General features: G+C 41.8%; 1 protein-coding gene across 1 annotated transcript in view; it reads left to right on the top strand.

Annotated features, from left to right (window-relative positions):
* The window catches only part of LOC128688916 (uncharacterized), a 46,837-nt gene extending 36,565 nt beyond the window's left edge, over positions 1 to 10,272 (top strand). Inside the window, exon 9 of the mRNA XM_070082854.1 lies at positions 7,011 to 10,272. Coding sequence (XP_069938955.1) covers positions 7,011 to 7,139 — 129 coding nt within the window. The 3' untranslated portion in view covers positions 7,140 to 10,272. The remainder of the gene's footprint in view (positions 1 to 7,010) is intronic.
* Positions 10,273 to 15,792: the final 5,520 nt, after the last annotated feature.

Genomic DNA, 15,792 nt, shown 5'->3' with positions numbered 1-15,792 from the left:
CTAACATCCCATATCATAAAAATCTTTGAAAAGGTTCTAAGAAGCAAGATCGCCAACCACCTAGATGCCCATCAATTATACAACCCAGGGCAACATGGGTTTAGAGCAGGTCGCTCCTGCCTGTCCCAGCTACTGGACCACTAGGACAAAGTCTTGGATGCTATAGAGGATAGACAAAATGCAGATGTAGTATACACAGACTTTGCAAAAGCCTTGGACAGGTGTGACCATAGTGTAATAATGCACAAAATGCTTAATAAAGGAATAAGAGGAAAAGTTGGTAGATGGATCTATAACTTCCTGACAAATAGAACACAGAAAGTAATAGTAAACAGAGTAAAGTCCGAGGCAGCTACAGTGAAAGCTCTGTTCCACCAGGCACAGTACTTGCTCCCATCCTTTGCGGATGACACCCAAATTGCCATGACACCACAAGACTCCAAGCGGACATCAACCAAATCTTCAAATGGCCACTCAAAACAATATGAAGTTCAATGAAGAGAAATTTCAACTACTCAGATATGGAAAACTTGTGGAAATTAAAACTGTATTGGGGTATACAACAAATTCTAACCATACAATAGAGCGAAAAAGTAATATGAAAGAGGATCTCACCTTCAAACACCACAACAATGTATCAACCGCATCTGCAAGGAAAATGATAGAATGGATAATTAGAACCTTCAAAACTAGGGATGCTAAGCCCATGATGATTCTCTTGAAATCGCTTGTTCTCAATAGTGTGGAATACTGCTGCACGCAACCTGCCCCCCTTCAAGGCAGGCGAAACTGCTGACCTGGAGAGTGTACAAAGAACTTTCACGGCACACATAAGTACGATAAGGCACCTAAATTACTGGGAACAGTTGAAGTCCCTTGATTTGTATTCCAGGTGTTCTATCTAGAACACACTAACAGGCGAAATTGACCTAGAAAATGTACAGAGAACTACATAACGATAAAACACCTCAATATTGGGAGCAGGTTCCTAAACCTGTATTCCCTGGAAAAGGGAGAGATACATGATTATATACTAAAATCCTAGAGGGATAGTAGAACTTGCACACGAAACACTGAAAGCAAAAGACACGATGCAAATCAGGGGTGTCACTAGCACCCATACAATAAGAGGGGCCCGAAGCAAAAGATTACTGGCAGTCTTCAAGCTGGAACACAGGCGAGAGAGATACATGATAATATACACTTGGAAAATCCTAGAGGGATTAGTACCAAACCTGCACACGAAAATCACTCCCTATGAAAGCAAAAGACTCGGCAGGAGATGCAACATTCCCCCAGTGAAAAGCAGGGGCACCACGAGTACACTGAGAGACAACACAATAAGTGTCCAGAGCCCAAGACTGTTCAACTGCCTCCCAACACACATAAGGGGGATTACCATTAGATCCCTGGCTGTCTTCAAGAAGGCACTTGATAGGCACCTACAGTCAGTACTTGACCAGCCGGGCTGTGGTTCGTATGTCAGTTTGCGTGCAGCCAGCAGTAACAGCCTGGTTGATCAGACCATGATCCACCACGAAGCCTGGTCTCAGACCGAGCCGCGGGGGCGTTGATCTCCAAAACCTTCTCCAGGTATACTCCAGGTACCCCACCTTCCTTCTCATACAGATTTATACACTCTACAAGTCATTCTACTTTGTTTCGATCTCTCTAAATAACCAAACCACCTCAACAACACCTCTTCAGCCCTCTGACTAATACTTTTAGTAACTTCACACCTCCTCCTAATTTCCACACAACGAATTCTCTGCATAATATTTACACCACACATTGCCCATAGACACGACATCTCCACTGCCTCCAGCCTCCTCCTTGCTGCAGCATTTACAACCCAAGCTTCAAACCCACGTAAAAGTGTTGGTACCACTATACTCTCGTACATTCCCTTCTTTGCCTCCATGGATAATGTTTTGTTTATCTCCACAGATACCTCAACGCACCACTCACCTTTTTTCCTTCATCAATTCTATTGTTAACCTCATCCATCATAAACCCATATGCTGAGAAGTCAACTCCCAAATATATGAACACATTCACTTCTTCCATACTCCCTCCCTCCAATATGATATCCATTTTTTCTTTATTTAAATCGTTTGATACCCTCATCACCTTACTCTTATCTATGTTCACTTCCAATTTTCTACCTTTACACATCCTCCCAAACTCATCCACTAACCTTTGCAACTTTTCTTTAGAATCTCCCCTAAGCACAGTATCATCAACAAAAAGTAACTGTGTCAACTCCCATTTTGCATTTCATTCCCCATAATTTAATCCCACTCCTCTCCCCAACACCCTAGCATTTACTTCTTTTACAAATATGTTAGACAACCATGGTGACATTACACATCCCTGTCTAAGACCTACTTTTACTGGGAAGTAATCTCCCTCTCTTCTACACACCCTAACCTGAGCCTCTATCGTCACAAAAACTCTTTACAGCATTTAGTAACTTACTACCTATTCCATATACTTGCAGCATTTGCCACGTTGCTCCCCTATCCACTCTATCAAATGCCTTTTCTAAATCCATAAATGTAATAAAAATTTACCTACCTTTATCTAAATACTGTTTACATATATGCTTCAATGTAAACATGTAAACACTTGAGCTACACATCCCCTACCCACTCTAAAACCTCATTGTTCATCTGCAGTCCTACTCTCTGACTTACCTCTAATTCTTTCAGTAAGAACCCTACTGTACACTTTAGCTGGTACACTCATTAAACTTATTCCCCTATAATTTTTACAGCCTCTTTTGAACCTTTATATAAAGGGACTTTACATGTTCTCTGCCAATCCCTAGGTACCTTCCCCTCTTCAATACATTTATTAAACCAAAATACCAACCTCTCCAACACTACATCGCCTCCTGCTTTAAACATTTCTGTCATGATCCCGTCAGTTCCAGCCGCTTTACCCCCTTTCATTCTACGTAATGCCTCACACACCTCCCCCACACTCACATCCTGCTCTTCTTCACTCCTAAAAGATGCTGTACTTCCCTGGCCAGTGCATGAGATTACTGCCTCCCTCTCTTCAAAATCATTTAAAAGTTCCTCAAAATATTCCCGCTATCTTCCCAATACCTCCAGCTCCCCATCTACTAACTCCCTTATTCTGTTTTTAACTGACAAATCCATTCGCTCCCTAGGCTTTCTCAACCTGTTTATCTCACTCCAAATTTTTTTCTTATTCTCAGCAAAATTTGTTGACAGTGCCTCACCCACCCTGTTCTTGTTATTATTATTAAGGTTTACCTTAAACCCCCAACAAAAAGAATTACATACTGCATTTATTGTCCCGTCACAATAAGAGAACTAAATGTGGCATTATTACTGTATTTTTCTTGAGAGCCCACAGGATTTATTTTTCACCTGTGTCCCTCGAGACAAGACGTCTCCCCTGTCAGACACATAATCACCTGTGAATAACATAAACAATAACCTATCTAATACATTGGCCAAAGCCAACATCAGAGTTGCTAGCATATCTTCAAGTACCATCAAAGACTGTGAAAATGAGTATACCCAAGGATATCTGTCAGAGACTACATAGCTTGTGGAGGCTGTGAGAAATATGACTTAAGAGAAACTTCCAGGGACCTGAACACAAGGATCAGAGAATATAGATATGCTTGCCAAAAGAATGCTACGAACAATACTCGGTGTTCATCATCAAGGATCACACTTGGGTCTAGGGATCTTAAAAGTCATACCCAGTAAGAGAACTTGTCTGTAGAGTCTAACATCCAGTCATTGTGGGATCACCCAGATATTGATTGTCTCTGTTACCTTTTTTTTTTGTTATGACCCAAATGATCCAACTAGAGTATCTTTAAAATTATTACTGACTATAGTAAAATTTAACAGTTTTAATCATCTCCACTTATTACAGTATGTCCCCTTTAGCTTATGCAAATGGACGTACTGTAAAGTCCTTAGGCCTACAGCATTTCCTCTTTTATTCTTCCTATCCCTTATTACAATACTTTAGTAGTAGGCTGGTAAACAGCAACCATCCAAAGAAGTTTTACCATCCAGCTATGCAAGTGTGAAATATTATTATTATAATCAAACGAAGTGTTAAACCTACAAGGGTCATACAACGCAGGCAAGTGTGAAATAGAAGCCCATTCGATGTTTTGCATTCTGGCCAAGTTGCTGACTTTTTCTCTCTGCCTTGCAAACATTAAGATGCCACGTAAACCATACAGATTTCTACTGGCATTCAGTACTTGAAATATTTTGCTTTCCTGTGTGTTTCTTAATAGTTCTTACTCCTGAAATATTTCACTGTTTAATTTATGAGGTGTGGCCTAAGATCAGGTTGCAGTACCATTGAACAGATATAAATCTCTACCATCTTGGAAAGTCTTTGTGACCCAACTTCTGTGTACATTGACGGTTCTAAATCCTCTGGTGAAGTGGAATGCACAGCTATTTTTCCTAATCACATGAGCCAAGGCTGACTATCACAGTTCACAGAGATGTATGTTCTTGCTGCTGCTGTCCTCTCAGAGTACACTGCAAATAATTCAAATCCTTGATTTATCATATCCCCTCAGTCAACACTGGCAGTGCCTTAATATTAGCTTGCACATATAGGTTGTATTTTGTTGAATGCCTGAATATGCATCAGTTTGAGAAATAAACTTGTGGGCTCTTTAGAGAGTTCAACAGGCCCTCACAGTCTCCTACAGGGAAGCTACCGTTCTCTGACTATTTTCCAGCAGTAATTCAACTTTTGGGAGATCACTGACAGCGTTGTTGGTCCTCACTTTTTCATAATATTTTATTGGTCATTATAAAAAGGTAGTGATGAATTTAACCATCCTCTCCAGAAGCAGGACACAGACAGGTCAGAGGTATATAATACCAACTTGATGGTTAATAAGACCCTGGTGTTACATATGGGTACTGTATGTTTATTTAAGAGAGACTGTCCACCAAGGACTTTATTAATCGTTATTAATAGATTGATAAAGCCTGATGAGCAAAACGTTTCCTAAATAAAGTTACCCAGGTGTCATATTTGTTAACACATGTACGCCACCTAACTAAATGACTACCCTCCTGAGGGTAGTATATGACTACCCTCCTGAGGGTAGTATATGACTACCCTCCTGAGGGTAGTATATGACTACCCTCCTGAGGGTAGTATATGACTACCCTCCTGAGGGTAGTATATGACTACCCTCCAGAGGGTAGTATATGACTATCCTCCTGAGGGTAGTATATGACTACCCTCCTGAGGGTAGTATATGACTACCCTCCTGAGGGTAGTATATGACTACCCTCCTGAGGGTAGTATATGACTACCCTCCTGAGGGTAGTATATGACTACCCTCCAGAGGGTAGTATATGACTACCCTCCTGAGGGTAGTATATGACTACCCTTTTGAGGGTAGTATATGACTATCCTCCTGAGGGTAGTATATGACTATCCTCCTGAGGGTAGTATATGACTATCCTCCTGAGGGTAGTATATGACTATCCTCCTGAGGGTAGTATATGACTACCCTCCTGAGGGTAGTATATGACTACCCTCCTGAGGGTAGTATATGACTACCCTCCTGAGGGTAGTATATGACTACCCTTTTGAGGGTAGTATATGACTATCCTCCTGTGGGTAGTATATGACTATCCTCCTGAGGGTAGTATATGACTACCCTTTTGAGGGTAGTATATGACTATCCTCCTGAGGGTAGTATATGACTATCCTCCTGAGGGTAGTATATGACTATCCTCCTGAGGGTAGTATATGACTATTCTCCTGAGGGTAGTATATGACTACCCTCCTGAGGGTAGTATATGACTACCCTCCTGAGGGTAGTATATGACTACCCTCCTGAGGGTAGTATATGACTACCCTCCTGAGGGTAGTATATGACTACCCTCCAGAGGGTAGTATATGACTATCCTCCTGAGGGTAGTATATGACTATCCTCCTGAGGGTAGTATATGACTATCCTCCTGAGGGTAGTATATGACTACCCTCCTGAGGGTAGTATATGACTATCCTCCTGAGGGTAGTATATGACTATCCTCCTGAGGGTAGTATATGACTATCCTCCTGAGGGTAGTATATGACTATCCTCCTGAGGGTAGTATATGACTACCCTCCTGAGGGTAGTATATGACTACCCTCCAGAGGGTAGTATATGACTACCCTCCTGAGGGTAGTATATGACTACCCTTTTGAGGGTAGTATATGACTATCCTCCTGAGGGTAGTATATGACTATCCTCCTGAGGGTAGTATATGACTATCCTCCTGAGGGTAGTATATGACTATCCTCCTGAGGGTAGTATATGACTATCCTCCTGAGGGTAGTATTTGACTACCCTCCTGAGGGTAGTATATGACTATCCTCCTGAGGGTAGTATATGACTACCCTCCTGAGGGTAGTATATGACTATCCTCCTGAGGGTAGTATATGACTACCCTCCTGAGGGTAGTATACGACTACCCTCCTGAGGGTAGTATATGACTATCCTCCTGAGGGTAGTATATGACTATCCTCCTGAGGGTAGTATATGACTATCCTCCTGAGGGTAGTATATGACTATCCTCCTGAGGGTAGTATATGACTATCCTCCTGAGGGTAGTATATGACTATCCTCCTGAGGGTAGTATATGACTATCCTCCTGAGGGTAGTCATATACTCAGTGGCAAATATGGGTATTTTGAATTGTTTCTTTTTTAATAGCTTTGATTATCCTCAGACTTATTGGTTATGATGCATCCACAAAAAAAATATAAGGCAAAGTTTATATATCTAATCTTTGAACGAATTTTGCAGTTTGTTTTTAACATTGGTTTGACCAAATACTATGTTTTGTTACAAAAATTAATTGAGTGAAAAGCATAGGATGATAAAATTTGGGCTTCAGTTTCCAGAAATTGAATCTGTACATTACCCAAAATTTTGTCTGAAAAAAAACCATTGGGAAATTAATATATGCCTTTTATTTTTTTTACAGGTGAAGTTACGCTTCAGAAACATAGAAATCAACAAACCAATTAATCAATGGTATAACCTTGAGAGCCCAAATGAAAGTGGCATGATCTACTGGGTTGGGTCAGATAAAACAATAAAGGATGAAAAATGACGAGTTCTTCAAGAATGTGGCCCTGGATAGTTTCTCAAGGATGAACCCTGAATTGTTCTTCAAGAATGTATCCTGAATAGTTCCTCAAGGATGAACCCTGGATAGTTGCTCAAGAATGCACCTAGGATAATCCTAGGATACACCATGCATCTAATCAAAAATCAAAATTTTATTTCTTTGCTAAGGTTGCAATGTGTGATTATATTTCATAATTTGATTGGTACAAAGAAAGCCACTATCATGCAGAGGCATTTCGGGCAGATTTAATCTAATACTTAAAGACTATTTACAGTGATAGTCACGGCATTATGCCGCCTCTTCGCCCCATGTACCAAAACACAAACACATACCACAAAAACACTCCCTGATTTCAAACCGGTATAACATGTAACTTTATTATAATAATATTTCACAGTTAGTAGCTTCAGATGCAGGATTTCATTCAGTTTCATGTGGTATAGGGTAGCATTAAAGGATTCAATGTGCGCCCCTCTGGTTGCTCAGCAAACATCGATGCTATGGTCCAGTTCGGTCCAAACGCTCTGCAAACTGCTTCAGTGATCGAAATTTTCAGCTCCTCCAGGGTTGCAGGTAGTGGTGGTACGTAAACTGTGCTGTTCGCGTACCCCCAAAGAAAGAAGTTACAGACAGTTAGGTCTGGTGACCTCTGCAAGTGGCCTGTGAGGTCACCGGACCTAAGTATTTGTGTCTTCCTTCTTTCGGGGTACATGAAGAGCAAAGTTCACGTACCACCAGTACCTGCCACCCATGAGGAGCTGAAACTTTCGATCACTGAAGCAGTTCGCACGATAACTCCAGATATGCTGCAGAGCGTCTGGAAGAACTAGACTATCCCATCGATGTTTGCCGAGCAACCAGAGAGGCGCACATTGAGTGCCTTTAATTAAGTGCTACCCTATACCACATGAAAGTGAATGAAATCCTGCATCTGAAGCTACTAACTGTGAAAGATTATTACAATAAAGTTATATGTTATACGTATTTGAAATCAGGGAGTGTTTTTGTGGACACCCTGTATATATTTCCACACTTACTGAGATTTTAATACTTGCTGCTGTGTCCATTACGCTTAATCATGTCCCTCCCTTAGCCATGTACAAAGACTCTCACACAAATTCTTGAGGGTTTGGGAAAGTATATTATTCCATGCATCATGTAGAGCAGCCTCCAGCCATGGGATGGAACTGATATTCTTGTCCAGTAAACTTCGTTTCACTATTGACCAGAGGTTCTCAATAGGGTTTAGGCCTGGGGAATTGCCTGGCCAGTCATTAAAGAACCTCACTTCACAGCCTTAAGCCACTGAACTACAGATTTGGCATAATGACATGGTGCACCATCCTGAATAAAAACCAGAGTCCCACACTTGTCAAACGCCTCAGGTAAATTGTCACACAATAACTCCAGGTAATTATACTGGTTCATATACTAGTTTTTGGGAAGCACAATGAGTTCAACACTCTGAGCTCTGAAACACCCCCAAACCATGAGCGAGTCTGGGTGTTTGGTGGTCCCACAGGTGTAGTGTGGGTCTAGCAGGTCACTACCTCTGGGTGAGTCTGGGTGTTTGGTGGTGCCACAGGTGTAGTGTGGGTCTAGCGGGTCACTACCTCTGGGTGAGTCTGGGTGTTTGGTGGTGCCACAGGTGTAGTGTGGGTCTAGCAGGTCACTACCTCTGGGTGAGTCTGGGTGTTTGGTGGTGCCACAGGTGTAGTGTGGGTCTAGCAGGTTACTACCTCTGGGTGAGTCTGGGTGTTTGGTGGTGCCACAGGTGTAGTGTGGGTCTAGCAGGTCACTACCTCTGGGTGAGTCTGGGTGTTTGGTGGTGCCACAGGTGTAGTGTGGGTCTAGCAGGTCACTACCTCTGGGTGAGTCTGGGTGTTTGGTGGTGCCACAGGTGTAGTGTGGGTCTAGCGGGTCACTACCTCTGGGCCGGTACATGTCCCCCACAGTTACAGGTGACAGTGAAGGTTGCTTTATCACTCCAAAGTACTTCAGACCACTGTTGAGGATTCCAGTCAAGATATTTCTTTGCATAATCCAGCCTACGTTTCTTCTGTGGCTTGGAGAGGATCAGTTTCTTAACCTGGCAGTGACTACTGTAGCCCATTTCTGACACACGTCTGTTAACAGTTCTTACAGACACCTCTGAGAGAAGATGTAGGTACTTTTCTTTCAGTTCTCTAGCAGTTATCTTAGGTGTACTCTCTAACTGCTTCTTTAACACGGTTAAGGTATGAACAGACGAGGCCGAGGTTTGGCAGACGGTAACTCGACACCGCCACCAGCCTTGAAACACTGCACCCAGAACCTCACTGAACGCTCACACACACCAACATTCTCCACTATTTCTTTCGTCTGGTGCCAAGCTTTGTGAAGCCCTATGATTTGAGCTATAGTTTCAGGTGTTAAAGACTTCCTTTTATCCATAATCAAACATGTATAGCCCAAAAACCAAAGGGAACACTGGACAAAAGATGGGGGCAGATGGGAGACAAGAGTGCCACACTTCCTCTCACCACATCAGCCATGTGAGCACTGAGGAGTCACTGTGGAGTGTGGTGGCAGGCCATGACATCATGCTAATGGCTGCTACCCGGCATAATGCACTGACGAAAAAAGACCTCCCTGTATGGTAGGCCTTTGAGTTTCGTCATGGTATTATGCCGGGGCGCTCCCCCGGCATGTTATGATTAGCACTGTAAGTCCAGACAAGTGAAGAATGGTAGAATACAAATATTCAATATTTTACTCTATTATTAATCTGAGGTAGTACATTTATGATACAAACATACATTATTAAGTTTGTAATTAAGTTTGTTTATTATTAATGTGAGGTACAGTTAATGATACAAACATACATTTTTAAGTTTGTAATAATGGTTTAATAGTTAAGGGATAAAAAATATTTGGGGGAGATGCTTTAAATTTGGTTAGAGTTTAGCAGTGTGGGTATGGTTATTATTGAGAGATGAGATTATTTTTGAGTATACAGTAGGGCCCTGCTTTACGGCGTTTCGCCTTACGGCGTTCCACTAATACCGCGATTTTAAATCATGACCAAAACTTGCTATACAGAAAGTGGTCTTTCAAATACAAAGCCCCTCACCCAGTTTGTTTACATTCTCCATGAGCACATCTCTCTATTATGTCTGGAAACTTTCCAAAATTTCAAGTGTTTTAAGGTTATTGCATATTGTATATGTACTCTGATAATTATACTTATGTGTACCTGTACCTAAATATACTTACACACTGTGCTACTCAACGCCATATAATAATCTCTTGGGCGCATTAAATGTCGTATATTACTGTTAATATACACATTTCCATTAGTCCATCTATGATATTTTTTCAAAATTATATAATAAACACGCTACTTAAAATATAAACATGATAAATACGCCCCCCCCCAGTAGAATAAATTAACAAATATGAGATGCGACTTGTAGTACTTGCGGTAGCCAGGCGACTTGTAGTCCAATATCAGAGAAAATGTGTCACTATGATATTACTGGGGGTAACTAGAAAATTATTCCTTTCGTATGCCTTCAATCAGAACATCATTTCTTCCTACAGATATAAAACTCAGCTCTCACCCTACATTAAAACTACAAATATTTTAAGGTAGTGTAAAGCACCTCTCTGGCAAGACAGTGATGGAGTGAATGAAAGTTTTTCTTTTTTGGGCCACCCTGCCTTGGTGGGAATCAGCCGATGTGTTAATAATAAAAAAATAATGAATGTACTGTATATGTATTTTATCACTCTATGGCGCTTTAATTAAATGTCATAGTATAGTACTTGTGGGTTGGGTGGGCTGACCTGGCTAGCTACCTAACTTCTCAAACCCGACTTCCTACAAAAACTCACCTCACCCTACATTAAGACTTCAAATATATTAAGGCAATTAATGAATGTACTGTATATGTATTTTATCACTCTAGGGCACTTTAATTAAATGTCGTAGCATATTACGTGTGGGACCTCGCCTTCAAAGACCACAACAATGTATCTACCTCATCTACTAGGAAAATGGTAGGATGGATAATGAAAACCTTCAAAACTAGGGACGCCAAGCCCATGATTCTCTTCAAATCGCTTGTGCTCTCAAGGCTGGAATACTGCTGTACAGTAATGGCCCCTTCAAGGCTGGCAACATTGCAGACCTGGAGAGTGTACAAAGAACTTTCATGGTACATATAAGCACGATAAGGCACCTAAATTACTGGGAACGGTTGAAGGTCCTTGATCTGTATTCCCTGGAATGCAGGCGAGACAGATACATGATAATATACACTTGGAAGTTCCTGGAGGGATTGGTACCAAACCTGCAAACGAAAATCACTCCCTATGAAAGCAAAAGACTAGGCAGGAGATGCAACATTCCCCCAATGAAAAGCAGGGGCGCAACGAGTACAATCAGAGACAACACAATAAGTGCCTGGGGTCCAAGACTGTTCAACTGCCTCCCAGCCTACGTAAGGAGGATTACCAATAGACCCCTGGCTGTCTTTAAGAAGGCACTGGACAGGCACCTAAAGTCAGTACCTGACCAACCAGGATGTGGTTCGTACGTCAGCTTGCGTGCAGCCAGTAGTAACAGCCTTGTTGATCAGACCCTGATCCACCGTGAGGCCTGGTCTCAGACCGAGCCGCGGGGGCGTTGACCCCAAAACCCTCTCCAGGTAAACTCCGGATGAGGTGGGGTGGGCTGACCTGGCTGGCTATCATACCTCCCAAACCTGACTTCCTACAAATAAAACTCACCTCTCACCTTACATTAGGACTACAAATATTTTAAGGTAAGTAATGGGTGTACTGTGTGTATTTTACTTTTTATTATTTTTAATGCCTTAAATTAATATATGTTAGTGTAAACTTGTTATCTGGCATTTATATACATTTATAAGTGAAAAAATGGCATTCTGCTTTCCAGCGATGCCTGCTTTCTGACAGTAGCTTGGAACCTAACCTGCTCTATAAGTGGGGCCCTACTGTAGTCCTAAATTGATTTGTGGGCAGGGGACCTCTTGCTGTTTCATTGCATTTTTGCATAATGTGGGAGGGGCACGAGGGATGTCAAAAAGTGTTTTGTGCCTTGTGTTATGTCTGTGCTCTGTTGAAGCTGTCTAGAAGAAATCTGAATGGAGGGTTGATATTGGAGTTTAATATTCTGTATATATAGTAGGTACAGCAATAAGTGTGTATATTTTGTATATTAAGTTCAAGCTTTTGAAAAGTGGTGGGGTGTGTTGTCTGGCGCTGGAGTTTGTGATCATCCGCACCGAGAAGTTTTTGTTGGGTTATTAAAGGTTTGAGGTGATTGGCCGTGGTAGATCCCCAAGCACGAATACCATAGTGAGGTAAGGGTATTAGAGAGTGATATAAAGTAAGGAGGGCCCTTTGGGGTACATAGTATCGTATCTTGGAAAGGATACCTACTATTTTTGAAACTTTTTTAGTTATGTGCTGGATGTAGGTCTGAAATTTAAGATTACAGTCAAGGTGGAGACCTAGAAATTTGCCCTCAATGTGTCTTGTAATGGGTGAACCATTTATCGATATGTTTAGCTGGATATTTAATGCTTTGCTTCCAAAAAGCATGAAGTAAGTTTTGTCTATATTGAGAGTAAGTTTGTTGGTCGTCATCCAGTTTGATATTTTATGTAGCTCACTGTTTAGTGTTACTAAGTATAGCCGGGTTTAGGTGGGAGAAAAAGCAAGTGGTGTCATCTGCGAATAGAACTGGTTTAAGGAGTCACGATGCATTTGGGAGGTCAGTGATGTAAATAAGAAAGAGTAGAGGACCTAGGACACTTCCCTGTGGCACTCCAACAACTACATGCTGAGTATTGGAAGTCACGTCATTTGTGTATACATACTGATGTGCCCCCTGACCCCGTAATTCTCTAGTTTTAGGTGCAGAATATTGTGGTATACTATATCAAATGCTTTCCGTAGGTCTATGAAGAGCCCCAGAGGATATTCATTTTTTTTCAGTTGCTATATATAGTTATTCGAGCATCTGAATAACTGCATCATTCGTGCTTTTTTTCGGCCTAAACTCAAACTGGCAGGGGTTCAGTATGTTATAGGATAGAAGGTAGGAGTATTTTTTCAAAGATTTTAGAACAAAGGCAAGTTAAATATTGGTCTGTGGTTATTTAATTCTGTAGGATCGCCTCCAATGAGGATCGGGGTGACCTTTGCTGTTTTGAATATGGATGGGAATGTTGAAGATTCAACAGATTTGTTAAAAACCTGCCATGTTTTTTAATGATTTAATTATTAGTGAAATTTCAGTAGGATTTGTTGGAACTGTAAACAGAGTATGTGGGCAGTTACCGGTGAGGTAGTCTTGTGGCTGAGTATTTGCCTTTGGGATTTTGCTTGCTAGTTTTGATCTTATAGTAGGAAAGAAGACATTAAGTTTGTTGCCAGCATCTATAGGCTGTATGTGTGGATCGTTTGGTTTCGCTAAGTTAATCTCTGTTTCTAGATAGTTTTCTAGAGCCCAAAATTTCAGGTCTTTTTCATATCACCTTTAAAATCATTAAATCTTTCTTATGTTATTATTAACACATCAGCTGTTTCCCACCAAGGCAGGGTGGCCCCCCAAAAAAAAAAACTTTCATCACTCACTCCATCACTGTCTTGCCAGAGGCATGCTTACAGTACAGTTATAAAACTGCAACTTTAACACCCCTCCTTCCTGTCTCCAGAAATCAAGTCCGGCCCGCCGGTTTTCCTGAATCCCTTCATAAACATTACCTTGTTTACACTCCAACAGCACGTCAAGTCCTAAAAACTATTTGTCTCCATTCGCTCCTATCTAACATGCTCACACATGCTTGCTGGACGTCCAAGCCCCTCGCACACAAAACCTCCTTTAGCCCCTTCCTCCAGCCATTCCTAGGTCAACCCCTACCCTGCCTTCCCTCCACTATAGATTTATACACTCTCGAAGTCATTCTATTTTGTTTCAACCTCTCTACATGTTCAAACCATCTAAATAACCCCTCCTCAGCCCTCTGGATAATAGTTTTGGTAATCCCACACCTCCTCCTAATCTCTAAAATATGCATTCTCTGCATTACATTCACACCACACATTGCCCTCAGACATGACATCTCCACTGCCTCCAGCCTTGTTGCAACATTTACAATCCATGCCTCACACCCATACAAGAACATTGGTATAACTATACTCTCATACATTCCCCTCTTTGCTTTCATGGACAAAATTCTGTCTCCACAGACTCCTCAGTGCACCACTCACCTTTTTCCCTTCAGTAATTCTATGATTCACCTCATCCTTCGTAGACCCATTTGCTGACACATCCACTCCAAAATTTTTTTTTATTATCACACTGGCCGATTCCCACCAAGGCAGGGTGGCCCGAAAAAGAAAAACTTTCACCATCATTCACTCCATCACTGTCTTGCCAGAAGGGTGCTTTACACTTCAGTTTTTAAACTGCAACATTAACACCCCTCCTTCAGAGTGCAGGCACTGTACTTCCCATCTCCAGGACTCAAGTCCGGCCTGCCGGTTTCCCTGAACCCCTTCATAAATGTTACTTTGCTCACACTCCAACAGCATGTCAAGTATTAAAAACCATTTGTCTCCATTCACTCCTATCAAACACGCTCACACATACCTGCTGGAAGTCCAAGCCCCTCGCACACAAAACCTCCTTTACCCCCTCTCTCCAACCTTTCCTAGGCCGACCCCTACCCCGCCTTCCTTCCACTACAGACTGATACACTCTTGAAGTCATTCTGTTTCGCTCCATTCTCTCTACATGTCCGAACCACCTCAACAACCCTTCCTCAGCCCTCTGGACAACAGTTTTGGTAATCCCGCACCTCCTCCTAACTTCCAAACTACGAATTCTCTGCATTATATTCACACCACACATTGCCCTCAGACATGACATCTCCACTGCCTCCAGCCTTCTCCTCGCTTCAACATTCATCACCCATGCTTCACACCCATATAAGAGCATTGGTAAAACTATACTCTCATACATTCCCCTCTTTGCCTCCAAGGACAAAGTTCTTTGTCTCCACAGACTCCTAAGTGCACCACTCACTCTTTTTCCCTCATCAATTCTATGATTCACCTCATCTTTCATAGACCCATCCGCTGACATGTCCACTCCCAAATATCTGAATACATTCACCTCCTCCATACTCTCTCCCTCCAATCTGATATTCAATCTTTCATCACCTAATCTTTTTGTTATCCTCATAACCTTACTCTTTCCTGTATTCACCTTTAATTTTCTTCTTTTGCACACCCTACCAAATTCATCCACCAATCTCTGCAACTTCTCTTCAGAATCTCCCAAGAGCACAGTGTCATCAGCAAAGAGCAGCTGTGACAACTCCCACTTTGTGTGTGATTCTCTATCTTTTAACTCCACGCCTCTTGTCAAGACCCTCGCATTTACTTCTGGGGTTGTAAACCCCATCTATAAATATATTAAACAACCACGGTGACATCACACATCCTTGTCTAAGGCCTACTTTTACTGGGAAATAATTTCCCTCTTTCCTACATACTCTAACTTGAGCCTCACTATCCTCGTAAAAACTCTTCACTGCTTTCAGTAACCTACCTCCTA

Source organism: Cherax quadricarinatus, chromosome 1 (assembly GCF_038502225.1).
Source record: "Cherax quadricarinatus isolate ZL_2023a chromosome 1, ASM3850222v1, whole genome shotgun sequence".
Lineage (NCBI taxonomy): Eukaryota > Metazoa > Arthropoda > Malacostraca > Decapoda > Parastacidae > Cherax > Cherax quadricarinatus.
The sequence above is the reverse complement of the archived record's forward strand: the minus strand, read 5'-3'. Positions and strand labels throughout refer to the sequence as shown.